The 25,829-nt window shown below is 43.6% G+C and overlaps 1 protein-coding gene across 2 annotated transcripts; it reads right to left on the reverse strand.

The window, feature by feature from the left end:
- Window positions 1-15,577: 15,577 nt before the first annotated feature.
- Window positions 15,578-25,425, reverse strand: EIF4E3 (eukaryotic translation initiation factor 4E family member 3). 2 transcript variants are annotated; one of them, XM_077276219.1, is made up of 7 exons: window positions 25,178-25,425; window positions 20,460-20,532; window positions 20,213-20,307; window positions 19,526-19,586; window positions 18,689-18,755; window positions 18,436-18,591; window positions 15,578-17,473 (listed from the first exon to the last, which is right to left on the reverse strand). In XM_077276219.1, exons 1-7 carry the CDS (start codon window positions 25,384-25,386, stop codon window positions 17,427-17,429), a joined length of 708 nt encoding a protein of 235 aa, XP_077132334.1. In that variant the 5' UTR covers window positions 25,387-25,425; the 3' UTR covers window positions 15,578-17,426. The 2 variants fall into 2 exon arrangements, with proteins under 2 accessions (XP_077132334.1, XP_077132335.1); XM_077276220.1 differs by lacking the exon at window positions 25,178-25,425 and adding an exon at window positions 25,068-25,118.
- Window positions 25,426-25,829: the final 404 nt, after the last annotated feature.

Below are 25,829 nucleotides of genomic sequence, written 5' to 3' on the forward strand. Positions count from 1 at the left end.
TCCAGAAACAGACAGCTCTGGGGGCGTAAAATAAATACTCTGATTTCCTCCTGCAGATTATTTCTGTGCCGAAAGGTTTTATTTCGCCCTCAGCAGCTCGGTATTTCACAGCGACTGTGAAGATTATAATAGACTTACAGTGAGTATTATTATGGACGGCTCAGACATTGTGTGCTATCCCAGCGCCGTCCACTAGGTGGCAGCACTTGCATTTTATTTCTTCTCAATGGAGGCTGGACGTCGCGCCATATCACAAAGCTTCGATTTTTTTTCCTACAATATCAGTTTATTTATGCAGCGTCATATAACATTTTTATTCCTGCCCTGGGCAATTTTCATTTTTTTTCCTGTCTGTCTTTTCGTCTCCTTCAAAGAGTGATAACTTTATTTTTCCATCGACATAACCGTATAGGGCTCGTTATCAGTGACGCAAGTCTTTTTACTGACACCATGCACTCTACCATAGAACGTACAGAGAAAAAAAAAACAATAATTTCAAGTGCACTGAAAAAAAATAATTCTGCCATCTTTTCTTTTTAGGGCGATCATTGTACAGTATTTATTTATTTTTTTTACAGTCATAGCGATTATTGGAAAACCAAATTTGTATAATGGTTACTTATATATCAGAATTTTTTATAAAAAAATAAATTTTATTTACAAAAATTATTGATATCTTTTATAAATAAAAAATATTTTTCCATTTATTAAAAAATCTATTTTTATAAATAGAAAAATATATATTTTTTATTTATAAAAAAATTCTAATATTTTTATAAATAAACATATTTTATAAATTTGGCTTTCCGATAGTCGCTGTGACCGTAAAAAAAACTAAAAAAAATTCTAGAGTAGAAAACACCGTCAGACTTGATAAATTCAATGGATGTAAGAGGACGCACTTATCTCTCCCCCATACAAATCCCCCCACTTCCGATCTTGTATCGAGGACCTATTTTAAAGGGAACAGTCGAGCGGCCGTACAAATCAAAGCGCAGTGCTCAGACTGGCTGGCGGCTCTCCTGACCAGAGCACTACACAGCTGTCACGATCAGTTCAGGAGAACCGCCAGCCAATCCGTTCACTGCGCTCCGATTTATTCAGGCCAAGGACAGACTATCAATAATAAAGTATCGGGCAACCCCCTTTAAATTGTCTTTAATATACACTGCTCAAAAAAATAAAAGGAACATTAAAATCCCACATCCTAGATATTACTGAATGAAATATTCCAGTTGTAAATCTTTATTCATTACATAGTGGAATGTGTTGAGAACAATAAAACCTAAAAATTATCAACGTAAATCACAACTAATATCCCACGGAGGTCTGGAGTTGGAATGATGCTCAAAATCAAAGTGGAAAATGGAGTTACAGGCTGATCCAACTTCAGTGGAAATGCCTCAAGACAAGGAAATGATGCTCAGTAGTGTGTGGCCTCCACGTGCCTGTATGACCTCCCTACAACGTCTGGGCATGCTCCTGATGAGGCGACGGATGGTCTCCTGAGGGATCTCCTCCCAGACCTGGACTAAAGCATCCGCCAACTCCTGGACAGTCTGTGGTGCAACGTGACGTTGGTGGATGGAGCGAGACATGATGTCCCAGATGTGTTCAATCGGATTCAGGTCTGGGGAATGGGCGGGCCAGTCCATAGCTTTAAAGGGAACCTGTCACCTGAATTTGGCGGGACCAGTTTTGGGTCATATGGGCGGGGTTTTCAGGTGTTTCATTCACCCTTTCCTTACCCGCTGGCTGCATGCTGACCGCAATATTGGATTGAAGTTCATTCTCTGTCCTCCGGAGAACACGCCTGCGCAATGCAATATTGCCTTGTGCTGGCATGTACTCCGGAGGACAGAGAATGAACTTCAATCCAATATTGCGGCCAGCATGCAGCCAGCGGGTAAGGAAAGGGTGAATGAAACACCTGAAAACCCCGCCCATATGACCCAAAACTGGTCCCGCCAAATTCAGGTGACAGGTTCCCTTTAATGCCTTCATCTTGCAGGAACTGCTGACACACTCCAGCCACATGAGGTCTGGCATTGTCCTGCATTAGGAGGAACCCAGGGCCAACCGCTCCAGCATATGGTCTCACAAGGGATCTGAGGATCTCATCTCGGTACCTAATGGCAGTCAGGCTACTTCTGGCGAGCACATGGAGGGCTGTGCAGCCCTCCAAAGAAATGCCACCCCACACCATTACTGACCCACTGCCAAACTGGTCATGCTGAAGGATGTTGCAGACAGCAGATCGCTCTCCACGGCGTCTCCAGACTCTGTCAAGTCTGTCACATGTGCTCAGTGTGAACTTGCTTTCATCTGTGAAGAGCATAGGGTGCCAATGGGGAATTTGCCAATCCTGGTGCCAAGCGTGCTGCACGGTGTTGGACTGTGAGCACAACCCCCATCTGTGGAGGTCGGGCCCTCAGACCATCCTCATGGAGTCGGTTTCTAACCGTTTCTGCAGACACATGCACATTTGTGGCCTGCTGGAGGTCATTTTCCAGGGCTCTGGCAGTGCTCCTCTTGTTCCTCCGTGCACAAAGGCTGAGGTAGCGGTCCTACTGCTGGGTTGTTGCCCTCCTATGGCCCCCTCCACATCTCCTGGTGTACTGGCCTGTTTCCTGGTAGCGCCTCCAGCCTCTGGACACTACGCTGACAGACACAGCAAACCTTCTTGCCACAACTCGCATTGATGTGCCATCCTGGATGAGCTGCACTACCTGAGCCACTTGTGTGGGTTGTAGAGTCCGTCTCATGCTACCACGAGTGTGAAAGCACAATCAACATTCAAAAGTGACCAAAACATCAGCCAGAAAACATTGGTACTGAGATGTGGTCTTTGGTCCCCACCTGCAGAACCACTCCTTTACTGACTGTGTCTTGGTAATTGCCAATAATGTCCATCTGTTGTCTATTCCATTTGCACAACAGCATGTGAAATTGATTGTCAATCAGTGTTGCTTCCTAAGTGGACAGTTTGATTTCACAGAAGTTTAGTTTATTTGGAGTAATATTCTGTTGTTTAAGTGTTCCCTTTATTTTTTCAAGCAGTGTAGTTCCCTATGCTCACAATATTAAAAGCTTCAGCTCACTCATTGTGTAAATAGAGGCATATGCAATTAAATGTTGCTCATAACTATAGAGCCACCATACAGTACAGAAATCATACTGCCATATAGTGCACATGTACAAATAATATATTTATATTTTAGCATCATTTTCCCCTGGATCGCCAACTTAAACTAGCAGGACTTGGCCAAAGATGTGACGTGTTTCAGTTGATTCTTGACAATTGTAAAGTAGCTGCTGCAAACCTACCTGCAGTACCGAATGTGGACACAAGAGGGCAACCTTGTCATAAATATCAATGTAAATCTGGAAGCTGAAAAAAAAAAAAAATCTTTGCACCATTTTAGCTAGTATCTACTCAATTAATAACACCTGTGTTTTTTCCCCTTTTAATAGTTAGATGAAAAGAGGGTGCTCTAGGCGGTGAGTGCACCAGGGTAATTTTGGTGTACTAGGGCCTAGTGGCAGGGTGGATTGATTTAAATCACGCCGATTTAAATCATGATTTAAATCACAATTTAAATCAAAAGATTTTTTTCTATTTAAATCGGATCGATTTAAATCATGATTTTAATCATGATTTAAATCACTGATTTAAATCAAAAAGTTTTTTTAAATATAAATCACGATTAAAATGAGAAGTGAGAGCAGTGCGCATGTGCGCCTATAGTTACACGAACGAAACTAGGGGCAACGATCTAACGCCAGGGTGAGGGGGGGACCCCAAAGTAAGTAAAAATCTTTTTTGTTTTACTATATGGCAATAGGTAGGTGTTTAAAAGCAGCATGTCTTAATTGTATAAACTATTAATAGCCTCCACATTTTGTTCATACTGCCCCTTTAATTCCACACTTCTAGCTTGGTTTCACTTTTGGTTTAGTTTCTTTTTCCATTCAGTTGACATGCCCAAACTTGTTGGATAGTCAGCAGTACTTGGCTGTAGTAACAATCAAACTTCATAAGTGATCTGTGTGAGCCATGGCAGGTCGTAAGAGAGACCCTATTTGGGTTCATTTTGTTGAGATGCCAGCAGCAGATCTTGGAAAGAAAGGTGCAAGAGCAAAGTGCAAATACTGTCAAAAGGATATCCAAGGACTTGTTTGCCGTTTGAAATCACATTATGAAAACTGCAACCAGAAGGGAAATGAAGATGTTGATAGTGAAGTGTTTCTTTGGTCATCTTCATCACCGCACTTCTCATGATGTTGCCTCATTCACGCCACCAGGCCTTGCATCTCTTTGTTGCATCGTTTGCATTTTGCACGCATGCCTGCCTTACCGATAGGCGAAGGAGCTTCATTAAAATATTCCCAAACTGGGTCTCTTTTACGGCCTGCTGCCATTATAAGGAAAGAATGTAATAAACCTCAGATCGTACACACAAACAGATCCAGACTTGTCTGTCTGTGGCTATGCTGCAGTATTGTGCTCAAAGTTTCACTTTCATTTTTTTGTCTGCTTGCCCTTCCTCCTCAAAACACTTAGATTCACATTCTTCTTGTGTTGTGCAGATCTATTCCACTCCAAACAATCAGAAACATATTGTCTAACTTCTTGGACTTGGCACTGAAGGGGTTGATTCTGTATTCATAGGTTTGTAGAACAATAGGATTAAGGTCTTTTTCTCAACTCTGTTCATGTTGTAACATTTTTGCCATGAAGAAGAGGCTGGGACCTCTGCGGATTCAAATTCAGTTTTGAGAACTGCGTAAGTAAAGTGAGCGTCTGTGATAATATAGGAGAGAAACTGCCCACTAATCCTACAGAAACCTCTGGAAGAGCATGGCATTGTGAATGTTACACATATACAGCCTTTATTCTACTGAGTTAAACAACTCAGCTTTATCTCATGATGGAAGAACCTTTGGATGGTAAAATATTTTCCTCAAAAAGCAGTTTATTGAAAAAAATCCGATTTAAATCAAAAAAATCCGATTTAAATCAAAAAAATCCGATTTTTTTGATTTTTTTTAAAAAACATTGATTTTTATCCACCCTGCCTAGTGGTCAGACCCACAGGAAGGAGCAATATCCTCATTTTGAGGAAATTTCCACACTTCTGCTTTTGCTTGACTCGTTGGAAACAGTCAGCAAGCCTGTCCTGTATGTCCCCAACAACATGCCCATGGATGACACTAACCAGAATGGTAAAGACTCTGTAGACTTGGCCCCACAAGTGTAGAAACTAAGGGACCACAGCGCTGGTGTCCAGTACTCAGACCTGGAAGGGGGGGGGGGCGGGATGCCCCCTGCACAGGAGACCACCCAGGGGTACAGTGAACTACAGTTTGGTCTTCAATGTTGGAATCAGTATTCCCATCTCTAATCCCAATATGTACTAGGTGTAATAATTAATAATAGCAAATACCTCCAATTAAAAATGTAGTATAGTTCTTCTGATTCGCTATGTCTCTTTCCTCATGTGCAGGAACCTATGATTACAACCAGTAGCAATAACTATATGAGGTCATAACCACGCCTACCCAAGGTAATGCTTGCACATGACGAAACACGTAGTGAATCAGAAGAACTATACTACATTTTTAATTGGAGGTATTTTCTATTATTTATTCTTGATAGCCAACCTTACTAACAGTAAGAGCTGAGGGTTGCAGCCCCCAGCTGTCAGTTTTGCCTGGCTGGTTATCAAAAATACAAGGGAACCCACTCGTGTTTTTTTTAATTATTAATTTACAGCGCAGACTGCTGAACACTCCCACCCGCAGCTCCGTCTCTCGCTGTTATTAGTTGCAGCAGGTGTCGGATGGTGGGAGCAGTAGTCCCATCAGCTGATACCAGTGACCGGAGGTGAACTTTATGCCTCCGATCACAGCTGAGAGCGTAGAACTGCGGCTCTCGGACCGGCGGTGATGACTTTACCGCTGATCAGAGGCAGTGTGTGCTGCACTGTTACGCACGACAAACACCCGATGTTCGGGGGGGCTGAACCCAAACAGTAACAGACTTCCTGGTTAAGTCTGTGTTTGGTGTCCGTGCCCGAATAATAGGTGTTCAGTACAAATGCCGAACTTTACTGCTCAGGTTCACCCATCTCTAGTAATGAAGACGCATCTATAAGACACCTATCCATTACTAATCCTATAGTTATGTTGTAGATAAAGACACAGCCAGAATAAAGTCCTTTATTGGAAATAAAAACAACACTTTTCCTTTTTTAATTTAACCTCTTAGGGTATGTACACATGTCAGGATTTCTTGCAGAAATTTCCTGAAGAAAACCGGAAATTTTCTGCAAGAAATCTGCATTTTTATTTGCGTTTTTTTTTTTTTTTTAAGCATTTTGCAAGCGTAATTAGCTTGCAGAATGCTAAAGTTTTCCAAGCTATCTGTAGCATCGCTTGGAAAACTGATTGACAGGTTGGTCACACTTATCAAACATAGTGTTTGACAAGTGTGACCAACTTTTTACTATAGATGCTGCCTATGCAGCATCAACAGTAAAAGATAGAATGTTTAAAAATAATTAAAAAAGTGGTTATACTCACCTGCAGACAGCCGATCTCCTCAGCGGCGTCCGTTCCTATAGATGGTGTGTGCTCACAGGACCTTCGATGACGTCACGGCTTGTGATTGGTTGCGAGACCGCTCACGCGACCAATCACAAGACCGCGACATCATCGCAGGTCCTTCACACAGAGCATCTATAGGAACGGAAGAGAGAGCATGCAGCGCTGAGAGGCGGGAACACTCCAGGGGCCATCGCAGGTGAGTATATCACTATTTTTTATTTTAATTCTTTTTTTTTTTTTTTGACCAATTATATGGTGCCCAGTCCGTGGAGGAGAGTCTCCTCTCCTCCACCCTGGGTACCAACCGCACATAATCTGCTTACTTCCCGCATGGTGTGCACAGCCCCGTGCGGGAAGTAAGCAGATCATTGCACTCCTAGGTGTGCGGAATTCCCGCAATTCCGCATTTTTAATCAACATGGTTTTTTTTCCGCGATGCGATTTTTTCGCGGAAAAAAATGCAACATTTGCACAAGAAATGCGGAATACACTGTAAATAATAGGAGGCATATGTTAGCGTTTTTTTCACGTTTTTATAGCGAAAAAAAAACACGAAAAATACTGAACGTGTGCACATGGCCTCGTCCAATCACGGATATACCCAATATTGGATGCCTGCCTGTTTGATTTGGGTTCCAGCAATGAGCCCGCACCTTTTCTGGCACATGTCAGCTGATTTTAACAGCTGACATGTGCCCTTATCAGCCACGGGTGGAATCATGATCCACACGCGGCTGTTAAAAGCCACTGTCAAACTCTGACAGCGGCATTTAACAGGCACGCGCTGGAAGCATGTCATTAACCCCGGCCATCGGGGACAGTGTAACATGAAAGCATGTCGTCGATGGGTTGGCATGACAACCCAGGGTCTGCAGGAGAGCCCTATAGTTGTCATTGCCGGATCACTATTTGCGCCACCCAGCGATAGGCACTCATAACAGGTCTCTGTACAGCACAAGCGATCGGATGATCGCAGCTTCTAGTCTCTCATAGAGACTATTGAAGCAAAAAAAAAAAAAAAGATTTAAAAAAAAAAAAAAAACCTTTAAAAAAAAAAAAGTAAAAAAGTTCAAATCACCCCCCATTCGCCTCACTCAAAATAAAACCATAACAAAAAAAATAAATAAATAAAAATTGGTATCGCCGCGTTCAGAATCGCTCTATCAATACATAAAAACAATTAATCCGATTGGTAAACGGCGTAATGAGAATAAAAAAAAAAAAAAAAACACTGCCAGAATTACGTTTTTTTGGTTGCTGCAACATTACATTAAAATGCAACAGGCGATCAAAAGATCACATGCACACCAAAATGGTATCAATAAAAACAGATGGGCGCGCAAAAAAAAAAAAAAAAAAAAGCTCTCACCCAACCCCCAAAAAATGGAGGCACTACGGGACTCAGAAATGGCGACTTTTTCACAGCCTCTCGCGTATGAGCCATCAGGGGATTCCATCGGGTGAACTCCTGCCACCTCCCCAAACCATTCCTCTAGTGAAGACGGGTCTAAGGACTTCCAGTGTCGTGGAATTACCACCTTGGCGGCCTGAAGAAGGTGCCTCAATAATGATTTCTTAAAAGCATTCTTAGGCATGGGAAACAAATAGTAGAATTGCTTCCAGGCTTTTCGGGATTGACACCTCCATCATTTCTTTAATCGCTTTAAGAACGCCCTACAAGAAGGCCGCCAATGCCCACCATGTAGGCGACATCAAACACCCTCTGGAGACACATGATAAAGACGCAAGAGGTTTCTCTTGGAGCTACCCAGAAAAAGGCTTGCGGAGACTCCGGATGGGAATTTTGGGTTATCTGTTATTGGGGATAACGGTCCTAATGGGTCAATTAGAATTCCCTTTATACCGGGAATGTGGACAGTTTTGAGTGTTTGCCTGAAACTAAATGGTATAGAGATTATTTTGGGACAAAATTGGCCAAGTCCATGGTAGAGTGGAAGCTGAAGTATGACAAGACTCATAGGCCATACGTACCCACAGTTTAGATTCTCGGCAGTGCAGAATATCCAAGATTCTTGCATGGGCGGACGCATGATCGTATTTTCGGCAGTCCGGCAAACCTATACCTCCCAAAATGCTTTGGAAGCACCAAAACAGTACCACAAATTCTTGGGCGTCTCGTTGACCAAGCAAGTTGGCTGAATTTACGTTGGACCCTCATCCAGGAGGATGGATTGTAGTGAATACAAAAGTCTACACAACACAGTCATTTTATGAGGAGGTTAACCCGGCCAAACCAGGAGAACTCTCCACGGTTCCAAAAATTGAGATCCCCTTCCAATCTGGCGAAAAAAGAAAAAAAAAAGAAAAAAACGATCAAAGTTCAAGCCAAACAATGCTGATAAATCTGCCGAAATAATGGTGCCCAAGTAGTAAATAGGATTACTTGAGGGCCATTTTAAATGGGAAATTAGATTTCAGAACATTCACCAATTTTGCAAGGATAGGGAGATATTCATGGCTTTAAATTTTTCGAGATGATCTTAAAATTAGACCACTACTTAAAACGTTCCAGCTCAGACATCAGGAAAGGAAGCGAGGTATGTGGATCAGTTAAACTAGCAAGTCATCACCAAATGCAGAACACATACTCAGAATCTGCTATTTTGATTCCCCGTATTTCAGGATTAGCATGTATCGCCTCCATAAGTGCTCAATTATCAGTATATACAACATTGGGGAGAGGGGGCAACCTTGTCAAGTACCATTCTTTATAATAAAAGGGGGCCGAAAGGGAACAGTTAGTTTTTAGCTGGGCTGAGGGCTAAGATTTTTATAAGTTAGGACCCAAACCGATGTGGCTCAGGGTTTGAGAGAAGAAGACCATGAGATCCTATCAAAAGCCTTTTCGGCATCAAGCGATAGGATCATTAAGGGTATGTGCACACGCTGCGGATTTTGCTGCGGAACTGCAGCGTTTCTGCAGATGCGGATCCGCAGCGGTTTCCCGTGAGTTTACAGTACAATGTAAACCTATGGGAAACGAAATCCGCAGTGCTCATGCTGCGGAAAAAAACGCGCGGAAACGCAGCGGTTTATATTCCGCAGCATGTCAATTCTTTGTGCAGATTCCGCTGCGGGTTTACACCTGCTCCAATAGAAATCTGCAGAGGAAACCGCAATAGAAACCGCGATAAATCCGCAGTAAAAACCGCAGCGGTTTTGCACTGCAGATTTATCAAATCCGCTGCGGAAAATTCCACAATGGAATCCGCAGCGTGTGCACATACCCTAAAGGGGTTTTTTTTTGTTTATTGCGTGTGTGCGCATGATTAATAATATCTATTGTTTTCAAAGTGTTATCCTGTGCCTCCCTTCCTGGTACAAAACCCACCTGATCTGGGTGCATTAACTGAGGGACTTGGGATTTAAGTCTATTGGCCAAGAGCTTGGCAAAGAATTATAAATAAACATATAGGCCTATAGCTACTGTACCACGTGTTGGGGTCTTTCCCTGGTTTGGGATTGACTGCAACATGTGCCGTTGTGGAATGGGGAGGAAAGAAGGTAGACTTTAAAAAATAAATAAACTTTGGATTTTTTTCCACCACTTAAATAATAATAAAAAAACCCTATACGTTTGATATCTATGAACTAGTTATTACTAGGAGAATCTTAATGGAAGGTCAGTTTTAGCACTTAGTGAACATGGTAAAAAAAAATAAACCCCCAAAACAATTGTGAAATTGCACTTTAAATTGTTTTCCAGTACACGATATGGTAAAATCATTGGTGCGTTTCAAAAGTAGAACTCGTCACACAAAAAACAAGCACTCATTTGGCCATATTAACAGAAAACAACAAAGTTATGGCTCGGGGAAGAAGGGGAGCACAAAAGGGACAAGCAATAACGGAAATACCCCTGGTCCTTAAGCCCTTAAGCCCCGAGGGTGGTTTGCAAGTTAATGACCAGGCCAATTTTTACAATTCTGACCACTGTCCCTTTATGAGGTTGTAACTCTGGAACGCTTCAACGGATCTTGGCGATTCTGACATTGTTTTCTCGTGACATATTGTACTTCATGACAGTGGTAAAGTTTATTCGATATAACTTGCGTTTGTGAAAAAAAAATGGAAATTTGGCGAAAATTTTGAAAATTTCGCAATTTTCCAACTTTGAATTTTTATGCCCTTAAATCAGAGAGATATATCACACAAAATACTTAATAAGTAACATTTCCCACATGTCTACTTTACATCAGCACAATTTTGGAACCAACATTTTTTTTTTTTTTTTTTTTAGGGAGTTATAAGGGTTAAAAGTTGACCAGCAATTTTTCATTTTTACATCATTTTTTTTTTTTTTAGGGACATCTCATTTGAAGTCATTTTGAGGGGTCTATATAATAGAAAATACCCAAGTGTGACACCATTCTAAAAACTGCACCCCTCAAGGTGCTCAAACCACATTCAAGAAGTTTATTAACCCTTCAGGTGTTTTACAGGAATTTTTGGAATGTTTAAATAAAAATGAACATTTAACTTTTTTTCACACAAAATTTATTTCAGCTCCAATTTGTCTTATTTTAGCAAGGGTAACAGGAGAAAATGGACCACAAAAGATGTTGTACAATTTGTCCTGAGTACACTGATACCCCATATGTTGGGGTAAACCACTGTTTGGGCGCATAGCAGAGCTCGGAAGGAAAGGAGCACCATTTTACTTTTCAATGCAAAATTGACTGGAATTGAGATGGAACGCCATGTTGCGTTTGGAGAGCCCCTGATGTGCCTAAACATTGAAACCCCCCCACAAGTGACACCATTTTGGAAAGTAGACCCATTAAGGAACTGGTCTAGATGTGTGGTGAGCACTTTGACCCAACAAGTGCTTCACAGAAGTTTATAATGCAGAGCCGTAAAAATAAAAAAATCTTTTTCACAAAAATCATCTTTTCGCCCCCAATTTTTTTATTTTCCCAAGGGTAAGAGAAGAAATTAGACCACAAAAGTTGTTGTACAATTTGTCCTGAGTACGACGATACCCCATATGTGGGTGTAAACCACTGTTTGGGCGCCTGGCAGAGCTCGGAAGGGAAGGAGCGCCGTTTGACTTTTCAATGCAAAATTGACTGGAAATAAGATGGGACGCCATGTTGCGTTTGGAGAGCCCCTGATGTGCCTAAACAGTATAAATCCCCCACAAGTGACACCATTTTGGAAAGTAGACCCCCTAAGGAACTTATCTAGATGTGTTTTGAGAGCTTTGAACCCCCAAGTGTTTCACTACAGTTTATAACGCAGAGCCGTGAAAATAAAAACTTTTTTTTTTTTTTCACAAAAATGATTTATTAGCCCCCAGGTTTGTATTTTCACAAGGGTAACAGGATAAATTGGACCCCAAAAGTTGTTGTCCAATTTGTCCTGAGTGTGCTGATACCCCATATGTGGGGGGGAACCACTGTTTGTGCGCATGGCAGAGCTCGGAAGGGAAGGAGCGCCATTTGGAATGCAGACTTAGATGGATTCGTCTGCAGGCGTCACGTTGCATTTGCAGAGCCACTGATGTACCCAAACAGTAGAAACCCCCAAGTGACCCCATATTGGAAACTAGACCTCCCAAGGAACTTATCTAGATGTGTTGTGAGAACTTTGAACCCCCAAGTGTTTCACTACAGTTTACAACGCAGAGCCGTGAAAATAAAAAAAAAATTTCCCCCCACAAAAATGATTTTTAGCCCCCCAAATTTTTATTTTCCCAAGGATAACAAGAGAACTTGGACCCCAAAAGTTGTTGTCCAATTTGTCCCGAGTACGCTAATACCCCATATTTTGGGGTAAACCCCTGTTTGGGCGCACGGGAGAGCTCGGAAGGGAAGGAGCACTGTTTTACTTTTTCAACGCAGAATTGGCTGGAATTGAGATCGGACGCCATGTCGCGTTTGGAGAGCCCCTGATGTGCCTAAACAGTGGAAACCCCCCAATTCTACCTGAAACCCTAATCCAAACACACCCCTAACCCTAATCCCAACAGTAACCCTAACCACACCCCTAACCCTAATCCCAATTTTATTATTTTTCCCTAACTAAGGGGGTGATGAAGGGGGGTTTGATTTACTTTTATAGTGTTTTTTTATATCGGATTTTTATGATTGGCAGCTGTCACACACTAAGGCCATGTGCACACATTCAGTTTTTTTTGCAATTTTTCGCTATAAAAACACGAAAAACCCGCTAACATATGCCTCCTATTATTTACAGTGTATTCCGCATTTCTTGTGCAAATGTTGCATTTTTTTCCGCAAAAAAAAAAAAAAAAATCGCATCGCGGAAAAAAAAAGCAACATGTTCGTTAAATTTGCGGAATTGCGGGGATTCCGCACACCTAGGAATGCATTGATCTGCTTACTTTCCGCATGTGGCTGTGCACACCATGCGGGAAGTAAGCAGATCATGTGCGGTTGGTACCCAGGGTGGAGGAGAGGAGACTCTCCTCCACGGACTGGGCACCATATAATTGGTAAAAAGAAAAAAAATAGTGATATACTCACCTTCGATGGCCCCGGAGTCTTGCCGCCTATCAGCGGTGCACGCTGCTGCTTCCGTTCCTATAGATGGTGTGTGAAGGACCTGCGATGACGTCGCGGTCTTGATTGGTCGCGTGACCGCTCATGTGACATCGAAGGTCCTGCACACACACAGCATCTATAGGAATGGACGCCACTGAGGAGATCAGCTGTCTGCAGGTAAGGATAACCATTTTTTTTATTATTTTTAAACATTCTTTTACTATTGATGCTGCATAGGCAGCATCTATAGTAAAAAGTTGGTCACCCTTGTCAAACACTATGTTTGACAAGTGTGACCAACCTGTCAGTTTTCCAAGCGATGCTACAGATCGCTTGGAAAACTAGCATTCTGCAAGCTAATTTCGCTTGCAAAATGCTAAAAAAAAAACGCAAAAAAACCACGCAAAAAAAATGCGGATTTCTTGCAGAAAATTTCCGGTTTTCTTCAGGAAATTTCTGCAAGAAATCCTGACGTGTGCACATACCCTAAAAGACTCTTTTTATAGCAAAAAAGTTTTTGCGTCTCCACATTTTGAGACCTATAATTTTTCCATATTTTGGTCCAGAGTCATGTGAGGTCTTGTTTTTTGCGGGACGAGTTGACGTTTTTATTGGTAACATTTTTAGGCACATGACATTTTTTGATCGCTTTTTATTCCGATTTTTGTGAGGCAGAATGACCAAAAACCAGCTATTCATGAATTTCATTTGGGGGAGGCGTTTATACCGTTCCACGTTTGGTAAAATTGATAAAGCAGTTTTATTCTTCGGGTCAGTACGATTACAGCGATGTCTCATTTATATAATTTTTTTATGTTTTGGCGCTTTTATACGATAAAAGCCATTTTATAGAAAAAAAAAATATTTTGGCATCGCTTTATTCTGAGGACTATAACTTTTTTATTTTTTTGCTTATAATGCTGTATGGCGGCTTGTTTTTTGCGGGACAAGATGACGTTTTCAGCGGTACCATGGTTATTTATATCCATCTTTTTGATTGCGTGTTATTCCACTTTGTTCAGCGGTATGATAAAGCGTTTTTTGGCTCTTTTTTTTCTTACGGTGTTCAATGAAGGGGTTAACTAGTGGGACAGTTTTATAGGTTGGGTCGTTACGGACGCGGCGATACTAAATGTGTACTTTTTTTTTTTTATTTAGATAAAGAAATGTATTTATGGGAATAATTATTTATTTTTTTTCCTTCTCTATTTAGGATTTTTTTATTTTTTATTTTACTGTTTTACTTTGTCCCAGGGGGGGAACATCACAGATCGCTGTTCTGACAGTTTGCACAGCACTCTGTCAGATCAGCGATCTGACTGACAACGCTGCAGGCTTACCAGCGCCTGCTGTGGACCCGGAAGTACTCCCTGCAGTACCGCGGCAATTTTGGATCCGGGTACTGCAGGGACGAGACGCTCGGTACAAGGTGAATACATCGCCTTGTACCGATCGTCTCAGGGAAGCACGCAGGGAGCCCCCTCCCTGCACGATGCTTCCCTGTACCGCTGGTACACTGCGATCGTTTGATCGCAGCGTGCCGGGGGTTAATGTGCTGGGGGCGGTCCGTGACCGCTCCTGGCACATAACTGACACCCGGCCGCGCTCCCCCGTGAGCGCGGCCGATCGCATATGACGTGCTATCCCATCACTGGGAATTAAGTCCCAGGTCACCTTGACGGGATAGTACGTCATATGGGATTAAGGGGTTAAAAATAAAACCGTTATACTCACCTATACTCTGTTTGTAACCCCTTTCTCATGTACAGCACCATAGAATTAATGGTGCTATATAAATAAATAATAATTCCATTGAAGCCAACGTCTCCTGTAATAAAATTAAAAACAACCAACTCCCTCACCTCTCAGTCGCTCTGTCCCACGCCGTAATCATTGTCTGGGGATAAACAGTTTTCAACCTTGATGGTTCCAAGATGCGACCGTCCAGGCTGAGAACCACCGATGAATGAGCCGATGCGAGTGCAGCTTCAGTGAGCAGCGGCGACATCATTGAGGTTACCGCCAGGCTCCTGAACTGCGGTGACCTCAGCACCATGAGAAATTTTAAAGGACGTTACACTTGCCAAATATGTGTGTGATTTTTAAACAAAAACAAAATAAAAAAAAATGTGCGTTTTGTTTTTATTTCAAATAAAAGACTTTATTCTGGCTGTGTCTTTTTTTACAATGTAACTATAGGATTATTAACAGATAGGTGTCACCACTGCTACAGGGCAAGTGGGAAGAGCCGGGGGCAAAGCTCCAGAATTGGTGCATCTAATAGATGTGCCTTTTCTGGGTGGCTGAGAGCTGCTATTTTTAGGCTGGGGAGGGCAGCTATGTCCATGGCCCCTTACCAGCCTGAGAAGGAATCTCTCTCTCTCGAACTTAGAAGGTATAAATTCTTTTTTTTTTTGCAAATAAAATACAGGACAACTTTATGAATTAAGAAAATCTTTATTCACAATACAACTGAATACACATATAGGCAGTTTATAAATATAGAGGGAAGGAAATATTGGGGGAAAAATAAAAAAAAAAAAAAAATTACTGGATTCCATAAAGATTAGATAAATTAAAGATCTGATGGCCGATGTGGTGGATGTCAGTGCAATCTTATCTGTATTACAGAATGGGTCGCTCTTCACACACTAAGCAGGCAGCTCTGAAAGAAGGAGGGGAAGATTTTAAAGGAAAAAAAAAAAAAAAGACCCCCCCCATCCAGCTATTACATGAATGTGTCTACAAGTGCAGAAAAATAATAACTAAAAAAACAAAAGAATAAGCCCACCTTATGTTGTGTATGCCACCGCATTGTATAACCAGTAGTCACACTTTCATGATGTTGGATTTCTGTATGAAATGTACATTGAAGTCTAACCTTAAAGTGAATGCTTGCACCCTGAACACCATTTATTAGATAAAAATCCTGTGCTGAATGACTTCTTAAATAGATTTTTATTGAGGTCGGATTTTGAGCTCATTATGGGGGAGGGCAATTAAAGTGATAACATTTTATCTGTTGTTATCACCACTAGAGGGAGTGCAAGAGCCAACCGCACACAGTGAACTCCATTATCTACTGTGCTCCCTCCGGTGGCCGTTACTGGAAGAACATCTTTTCCATCCATGTCCATCTAGGGGGATTTGGAGCTCTGACTGCTATAAAAGATATATTAAAAGTTAATTGGCATAGAATAACGAATTAAAAAAAAAAAAAAAGTTGTTAAAAAAGCGGACACTTTAAATTGGAAAAACTCTACATCTTTGGTTCCACGAGGTTTAGAAAGTTTGAATCTCCAGGAGATGGACAAAATGCACTAAAATGTCAACATGACAGTGATTGTGTGGCTTGGTGCATGAGCTGGGCGTTTAAAATATATATCGAGCCTGTTGTGGAAGCATAAGGGTTAACTAGTACAGAAATCGAAGGTGAATTAAGGGTTAGAAGTGCAGATGGTCAACAGAAGTGGGGGAGTGCGGAGGAGGGGCGGTGGCAATTGCACAATGAGATCTCTTGTAAAGCTAAATCTAGTCACATACAGTCAAAAAAAAAAAAAAAAACAACAACCACACAAGTCAAACATCCCACTCCATGACATTGGCGGCTTGAGACAGACTGTACAGATTCCAGCAGTTGTATCAGTGCCGTCCCTGCACGGCCGACAGTGCAGGGACCCATCTGGGGGGGGTCCTTCATAGGAATGTGCTACAGAAAAAAAAGGGGATGTGGTGTCAATAATTGCATATATAATTGAACACATTCTGGGATACTGACTTCTGCATCATCATGATCCGCTTTCTTTAGTCTATTACTGCAATACAGAAACATTGGACAGAAAAAATAAAAATCCAGGAGCAGCCACTGAGGACAGCCGGCCGCACACGTTACAGAGTTCGTCCTGAGTCGCGTCACACCTCTGCTTCTGGACAGACTGACAGTTTAGTTTAGGGCAGAAATGTTTGATCTTTGAGCAGCAAAAGCCTTCATAAAAAGTTTCCACGCGCATAAAATGGGGAAGGAGGAAAAAAAAAAAAAAAACATTAAAATAACTGAAAAAAGTTTGTGTTCGAAATTTTCAATTCTGAAGCCATTAAAAATTAAAATCTACAAATGACCAGTGCAGTCCAGCAGAAAAAAAAAAATAATGAAAAGAAGTCCTGTGCCAGGCCTTCATGCTGTTCACATAATAACCCTCAGTGAGGCAGTCGTGGGGCCCATCAACACTGCGTATGAAAAGAACCATCCAGAAGTGAAAGGGTTCAGAAAAGTATTCTGGGAGATCGGCGCTAGTGTCTTGAGCGTCCACCCTCAAATGCGTGATGCTCTTCATGGGCTGCAAGAGAATAAGGCGCTGGTCAAGATCAAGTGCTCAGAGAGACCTAAACATGTATTATACCCCAGAGCTGCACTCACTATTCTGCTGGTGCAGTCACTGTGTACATACATTACTGATCCGGAGTTACCTCCTGTATTATACTCCAGAGCTGCACTCACTATTCTGCTGGTGCAGTCACTGTGTACATACATTACATTACTGATCCTGAGTTACATCCTGTATTATACCCCAGAGCTGCACTCACTATTCTGCTGGTGCAGTCACTGTGTATATACATTACTGAGTTACCTCCTGTATTATACTCCAGAGCTGCACTCACTGTGTACATACATTACTGATCCGGAGTTACATCCTGTATTACACTCCAGAGCTGCACTCACTATTCTGCTGGTGCAGTCACTGTGTACATACATTACTGATCCTGAGTTACCTCCTGTATTATCCTCCAGAGCTGCACTCACTATTCTGCTGGTGGAAACCACCGCGTAATTCCTGCCAAACTGACCTGTTATGTAATAAATACTAGTCTGATTCATATACTGAAATAGATCTGATTAATTACTCATCTGTTCTTAGGAGGAGGTTCGGCCTTTAAGTACAAGTATAACTGCACCTTATTAAAGGGAGTGTTGTGTTTGGAGACAAAGCCTTTACATTATGGAAGACCTGATCACCACATGCCACAAAGCAATGCCTTTCTCTGCTGCACAGCGCAGACTGCCTCCATTGCCCCCTCTAGTGGCAGTTTCTCTACATCAGCCTCCTATTCACACTGCAATACTTTTCTCTGTTGCCAAGAAGAGTACAGCTCCAGGAAGATTCGAGCATTGAAGAAGCTGCCATACTCCTAGGACTCCCACAGCTGCCCGCAGGGGGTGCGGAGTGCAGGAGCCCCCTCTGATTTAATATGGACAGACTAACCCAAAGTATAAGCTCCAGGCACAAGTGCAGGCACTTACGCTTATAAAATACAGCTTTAAAAGACGTGTTTGGCAGAAGTTCGTAGATTTTTTCTAGAACTGTTGCTTCACCCACGACGGAGGCGTTTCCATTCCAGACCTGGACAACATCTTCGCGGTCACGCACACTCACACTGACACCGATCACTTCATCCTCTGAGACCACAGGAAAGACGACAAGTTATAGCATTGAGGGGGAAAAAATAAATAAGTGAGTGGACATTGGCCTGCGGCACGACAGCCTGACACTAACCTGCGGAACAGCGGTCTGTAAACTGCTCACCAATAGTAGCTAGCAATAATTCTTTCCAAACGAGGGCCTGGAAGAGAAATATAAAGTGACATGCGCTCCCCCCGCAGATGTCCCACCGCACTACTGACCTCCATAGAAACCTACAGTGATCCGGGATTAGCAACTGACCCCTTCCCATTAACATTTGTCACATGCCCACAAGACGCACAATAACGGGGGTCAGCAATGGACACCGTGCATGACCATCACTCCCATAATGAATGGAGAAGGGCTGGAGCATGCACACTACCACTCCGTTCATACAGAGAACGCTCAGACCCCAGTATTTGAGATTAGTTGGGGTACCAGTGGATGAACCCCAGTGACCACACAATTAATCCTGTAGTTAACTGACATTTTCATGGCCACGAGTGATTAGAATAGAAGAAAGTCTGCAAAACATTTATCGAGAGAAATCAGCCTCTTTCTCCAATTCTCCTCCTGAACTCACGCTACAAAAAAAAAAGAAAAAAGTGAACGCTCATTGAGGCATCAAATTACAACTTGAGAGGGAGCGAGTGGAATACACCAGGCAGCTTTATAGTCCGTGCAGGATTCACAGCAACACTGCTTAGTACTGCTGTATAACGTCCAAGCTGATGGTGCTTCTGAGCATGTGCTACATAGAGAAAGGAGAGCAGGGATCCATCATGCCTCCCATACACAGACATCATAGCAGCTAATCTCTACCCACTAGCTCAGAGATGACAAAAAAACAAAACAAAAAAAAACAAAAAACCTACAACCCCTTTACATATACCCAGCAGTGAGAAAGCCCTTATATCACAAGCTTTATACCGCGCTCTCTTTCGGGACTTTCATTTTCCATACTCCTCCTTTAGCGTTACTCTCTTCTTCCCTGAAAGACAGGACACAGGTTATTTACATGTCACAAATCCTTGGGGTTACGACGACCACGAGGCCAGAAGTTCCCCAACTTCTCATGAATACTGAAAAGAAACAAGGGTGACTACACTATGGCCATTTTCTTTTGGAACCAGCACCACCTCTGTCCACATGCATCTAGTATCAGAGCTCAAATCACTTCAATGGATGTGAGCAGCAATGGCCTACAACAGCTGATGACAGGGGTGGCGCTATCCGTAGTAGAAAACCGCCATGTTTATCCAATTCAGGAGCACACCGCTTCCCTGCCTCCCAGAATCCTGCTTGCTCGGGGGGGCAGGTGCTCCTGTTTCATTGACCATCTGGCCCTTACTGTGCATTCTCCAATGGTGCTGTAGAGGCAACGCTGCCCCTGCAGCATGGGAGCAGTACTGCAGTTGGCTGGGTTCAGTGGCATGCACCATTGGCTCCTGATCTCAGCTAAGGTCACTAGAAGAGTGATTGCAAGCAGCGCGCATGTTAGGGCCGGTGACCTAAGCAACGAGCTGTAAAATTAATTAATGGTCTCAAGCACTTTCTAACTTTACACATCCTTTAAACACTGGAATAGCCCTTTAAATGCTGCTGGTCGTAACTTACCATAGTGGTTTCCGCTCTCCCCTCATTAAGTGGTAGCTACATCTTAGAGGTAGGTTTGTCACTGGGGGGATATTGTTATACACACTCCAAAAACTCTGCAAGAGAACAAAACGAGGAGACGTCAGTTCTGTAGAGCAAAAATACAGCTGGACGCTTCAAGACCCTGAAACTGAGTGCGCCATGTTCCTTCACAGGTATCAAACAGCGGTCCCTTTATACCCCCCATTCTCCCTCGTGCCCATGTTACCTGTATTGTTTGCACGGTGTAGATTTTCTTCAGGTTGGATTCGCATTCTGCTGCAGTCGTTCCTGGGAGAGATCTGCGGAGAGAAGCCAATATTATAGGTACATGGGAATGCATCAGGTCAGCAAAGACTAAGCTGGTGGACTTGGCCATACATGCAAGGGACAATGGCAAGTCAGGAGGCGAGACACGAGATCGGACAAATGAGGGGCTCTGCAGACAGTCCTGTGAGATTCCCTCCCAACATCCCTCATACTGGGGGTCACAAATAAGGAGGGTTATGAAAAGACATTGATAACCGAGTGTCCCAGAGGAGTTATGACCACAACGAAGTGCAGCTCAACTTCTGCGTGGTCTTTGGTCAATTCAGAAAGAGACAGACTTTACAATCTCCTCCCTTGAGAAAGAGCTCACTGATGGATTCTTAGAGAACTCAATCTGCAGAAGAACAAAAAACCAAAAAGGTGCATTTTTTTTTTTTTTTTTTTAAATAGTAAAACGTGCACTAGGAGAAAAAAATAAAAAAAAGGTGTTGCCTCCAGATGTGACGTGTCTATAGCCTTCAATGAACATTTCCCTTGTACGAAGTAGTGGGAACATTTCCCCCAGTGGGAGCTCAAAGAAGAAGGACCACGATGGTCATGGAGATGCTCTGAGCCCAAGCAGTTGCTATGAGAAGATCTTGTAAGAAGCGGAGGTAGAGCTCCTCAAGATGGAAGAAAGGGAAAAAAAAAAAAAAAAAAAAAGTTTGATGCCAGCACAAGAGAAGAAGCATTCATCCCATCGCTGAGTGAATGACACCACTATAGAGGACAAGTAAACAATCCTGCAGAACTGCAGAGGACGGTGCCAGGAACATGTCGCTCTACAACAAGGTCACCAAGTAATCAACAAGGTCATTATACAAAGTGGAGTCATCACCTCTTCTGGCATACTTGTATACCTCCCATGACGATTCTGGATCAGAGTTTCTTAAAGTCTTGCATTGTGCAGTTACTCCATTGTTCCTCCTGGAAATGTAAGACTAAGATAGCAGCTTAATGTTAGCAGTCCCAGGTCAAAGCTACAGGGTCAGTTCTGATTAAATAGTGTGAAAAGATCACTCCCTAGTTAGAAACTCAGGTTTACATTTCCAGGAGGAACACACAATATGCTTTCTGTTGTGCGATGTGACCTCTGAGACTACCGCACTTCACTATATTACACTTAAGGCTACGTTCACATTTGCGGTCGGCGCCGCAGCGTCGCCGCATGCGTCATGCGCCCCTATATTTAACATGGGGGCGCATGGACATGCGTCGCACTTGCGTTTTGCGCCACATGCGTCCCTGCGGCGCCCGCGTCCGGGCGCAGAGGACGCAGCAAGTTGCATTTTTGCTGCGTCCAAAATCAATCAAAAAAAGCACGCATGCGGCGAAAAACGCAGCGTTGTGCATGCGTTTTGCTGCGTTTTTGTTTGCGTTGTGGCGCCGACGCTGCGGCGCACAACGCAAATGTGAACGTAGCCTAAAACAGTTAAAGATGAAATACAACTTTAGTTAATACAAATTAGCTCTCCTCCAGAAGGAAGGGAGCCGTCCCCTGTACCTCTCAGAGGTTTCTACACTACACACAAATGTCCGAGTCTTGAAACACAACTGGGGAAAATCAGCCAAGTCAGACATCTGGTCTGACACCATTCAGCATATTTCAGAGTTCTTCGATGGATCGGACTCTGATTGACAGGATAGATCTCCTCAGTAGGAGGCACTAGGGATGACTTCCTTCTGGAGGACAGCAGATTTGCAAACTTTCTCCTAGGAAACATTGCTTGCAACACCACCTTCACCAAATGGGCAGTGCAAGTGAAAAGCTGTACCTTTGAAGAGCTACCCCACTTAAACTAAAACACTATTTTCATTGGGTATATTTTGCAAAGCGTTGCATCCTTTTTACTTTGTGACATAACCCTAATGCCCAAAAAATCCATGTAGAGTTTTGGATGTTATATATCCACCTATGCGAGACCGAGTCTACAGAGCCAGCTGTGCGACTAGCCCATCATACCCCAGGATACAGGACACGGTGGCTGGAAAGAAGGCACCAAATTGTCACAGGTTCATGGGTTATCACTGCAGTCAGTCACCCAGCCGATTGCTCCGCTTTCCCATTACTCAGATCTTCCACTTCCTCATTGAAGATAAGGGGCCTGGCTGCACCTCTATAGTCAGAGCAATGAAGACAGGAAGGACGATGTCACGGGACGGGTAGTAGTGACCAGGTACAGTAGTCACAGGCCAGGGATGACACCTGACATTTGGCATTATGTGCACTATGACAGCAGAAGTAGGTGGTCTTACAAGCCAGGCAATGCTTCTTAACTGTTTAGCAGACACTGAACAATCTATAATTCCTCGCTCTGTGCACCCATGGTCCTATTTACACAAGACTGTGCTGCCGAGAAGGATCCTTTGGGGAAAGGCTTTGCTAGTCACACGTTCAGATCTTTAGAGCTTCTTATAAACAGGTCACATTTGTAAAGACAGGAAGCTGTTAAAGTGTCAGAACACCACAGTGGCTCAGTGGTTAGCACTGTAGCCTTGTAGCGATGGGGTCCTGGATTCAAATCCCACCAAGGACAACATCTGCAACAACTGTGTGTTTGTGTGGGTTTCCTCTGGCTTCTCAGTTTTCCTCCCACACTCCAAAGACTGATAGGGAATCTAGATTGTGAGCCCCAATGGGGACAGTGATAATGTCTGTAAAGTGCTGTGGAATTAATGGTGTTATATAAGCGAGTAAAAAGAAATAAAAATAATAAGTAGGCCAATCTTCAGGTGGCTTCCACTTGAATACATACAGGTAAACAAAAAAAACAAATAAAAAATGTCAAGGCCACAGTGAAAAAGATGCTTTAAGTATAACCCAGTCGGCACATACCCTAGAGGTTTTCTGCTTGCAAAGTTTAGCGGGTACAGCAGCATCTAGAAGTCGCAGGCCCTACATGAACCATTGATCATGGAGGAACCTTTCAGGGACGAGTGTTGCGCTTTTTGTGACCAACTACCATATGGCAAACACCACCCAAATTTCACAATGCGTTTTTTGGGCTGACCGGTAAAACAAGTAGAAGTCACTTTCCTCATCTGCAGAAGCCCAATTCCAAGCATCAGGTCAGAATTTGCCCCACAAAATAAAAGATGGCAGCACAGGGTGACGCAGCACTCTGGCACTGATGTCATAGATCTGGAGAGACGCCAGCGGTACGTGGGTTATTATTAGTCAGGCTCTAATTATACTTCCCGGATCAGGATATGTCATAAAGGTTTTCAAAACCTCAAGGTATTATGCAATCAGAGTATTATCCTGGGAGGACGGATTACTGGCCTCTGTAAGGGGCTCCAGAATCAATGGGGCTAAAAGAAAAGAATAATGGCTGGGAGGAGTTTGGCTAATGGTTGAGTCAGGGGCGTGGGAACGTTTAGTTCAATGAGAATTAATGAAGTTGGCCCATCATAGCGCACCCCCACTCCTTCCAAGGGATCCGATCCCAGGGGGGGGGTCAGACCCCCCCCAGCAATCACCATAGAAAGGTGAGAACTCACCATTTAAAGAAAACCTGTTTAATGGCATCATAACTTCCTCAAACTTCACATTTTACTCATTCACCATTTTTTGAGACCTCTGGCTGCTATCTGATTGGCCTTCAGATTAAAATACCCACGAAACTGATCAGCCGGGAACAGGAGCCAAGAAATGTCCAATGGCTGCAGGAGAATCGCATCATAACGGACAGAGAGTCACCATGGCCCAGTGATTGCAATAGAAGTTGGGTCCCAAAAAAATTGATTTTTAAGGGTATCTGGAAGTGGCAGCGCTGCTGTCTACTGAACGCAGGTGAATCCGCATGTGTCCACTGAACCGTGTCACCGCATCCAGCACATTGCATGGGGGAAATGAGACGCGCCGCATGTCCGTCTCCGCAGGTGTCACTCCTGAAATCCAATTCACTACGCTGTAACGTCTGGACGCTGCACAAGTCCACGGCGTCGTGTCCGCAGCGCTTACCGAGCACACCCTGAGCAGGACGATTAGGAGAACTTTTCTTATTTCTTCCTGAGATGTCACGGCAACCAGCGGCTTCACCACCACCGTTCCCATCCTCCGACAAAGACGGCCACATTCACTATATACTATAAGCCAATACAAGTCCTCTAAAAGGGACAATATATATATATTTATCATTGGGAGGGGGTGACATACCCTCCTCCCCCAAAATGTGATGAAACCATTTTATGTACCCCAGAGCGTTAACAATAGACACTACAGCTCGCCTCCCGAGAAGCCCCATACGCGGCCGCTCTCGCCACCATCACACTTTCTTCCTCCCTTTTCTCTTCATGATAAAAAAAAAAGTAACAGATGGCGTCAACCAAAACAAATTAAAAAATATATATATATATATTAAAAATTATTATTCATTTTTATATAATACCACAATTATTAATTTTTAAATATAAAAAAAAAATCTAACAAAACTGTAAGATCTGGAAACATCACAAGAGAAAAAAAAAAACAAAGAGACGGTAAACGGGTCCCAACCCCCCGAGTAGGAGGTGAGCCTGTGACTACCGGGGGGAGGGGAGGCCGCACACCACGGGCCGGCGGATAATAACAGAACAGACGAGCGGCGCCACCTTCCCTCCCTGCCCCCACAGCAGCGGCCGTGCGCCCCCCGGTACCTGTCCAGCCAGAAGGTCCACGGGGAGTTGAGCGGCACGCCCTCGGAGCCCGGGTGCTGCGGCAGCTCCAGGCCGGGGAGCTCGCTGCTGCTGTGGTGGTTCAGGTGCAGCTGCTCGTCGCTGTCAGCCTTCAGCTGCCGCCGGTCCGGACCCGCGGGGAGCGCCATCTTCCTGTGGACGCGCCGCTGACGCCCCGCCCAGGCTGCCATCGTCACGGCCTACGTCCCTGCTGACTCACGAAGGCTGACAAGGCCGCACGGCGCGGCTGCTATAGCAACGGTGCGCGTGACGTCACCGCCGCCGCCTCCTGATTGGACAGGAGGCGGAGGGATCGTGATAGGTCGGCGCGGGTGACGTCACTGCCTGGCGCAGATCGCTCAGTCTCATCGGGGTCTGCGCGCGATGTGCTGCGATGCGATCAGATCTCCTGCGATAATCGTTCACAATCGTCACACAATGTTGTCCAGCTCATCAACCCCTTTTTTTAACCAATGGCGCCATTGATTGCGACACAATAATTGTCGGAATTAAAAAATGGTGGAATTGGAGTTTTGTTTTTTTCACCCCCATTTTTAACGGTGCAGTAAAAATAACCCGGGTAACATCATTCTGCAGGTCGGGACGATCACAGCCAAACTTCCATGGATATTTT

This window comes from Ranitomeya variabilis, chromosome 8 (genome assembly GCF_051348905.1).
Source record: "Ranitomeya variabilis isolate aRanVar5 chromosome 8, aRanVar5.hap1, whole genome shotgun sequence".
NCBI lineage: Eukaryota > Metazoa > Chordata > Amphibia > Anura > Dendrobatidae > Ranitomeya > Ranitomeya variabilis.

Bases quoted from the DNA above. Each gene is read 5' to 3' on its own strand.
- EIF4E3 (XM_077276219.1), bottom strand. From the start codon at position 25,386: ATGGCAGCCTGGGCGGGGCGTCAGCGGCGCGTCCACAGGAAGATGGCG. The intron at 20,308-20,459 runs GTAACATGGGCA...GTTCTCTTGCAG, and splicing joins ACACCGTGCAAACAATACAG to AGTTTTTGGAGTGTGTATAA. The intron at 17,474-18,435 runs GTAAGTGCCTGC...ATTCTCTTGCAG, and splicing joins TAAAGCTGTATTTTATAAGC to CCCATGAAGAGCATCACGCA.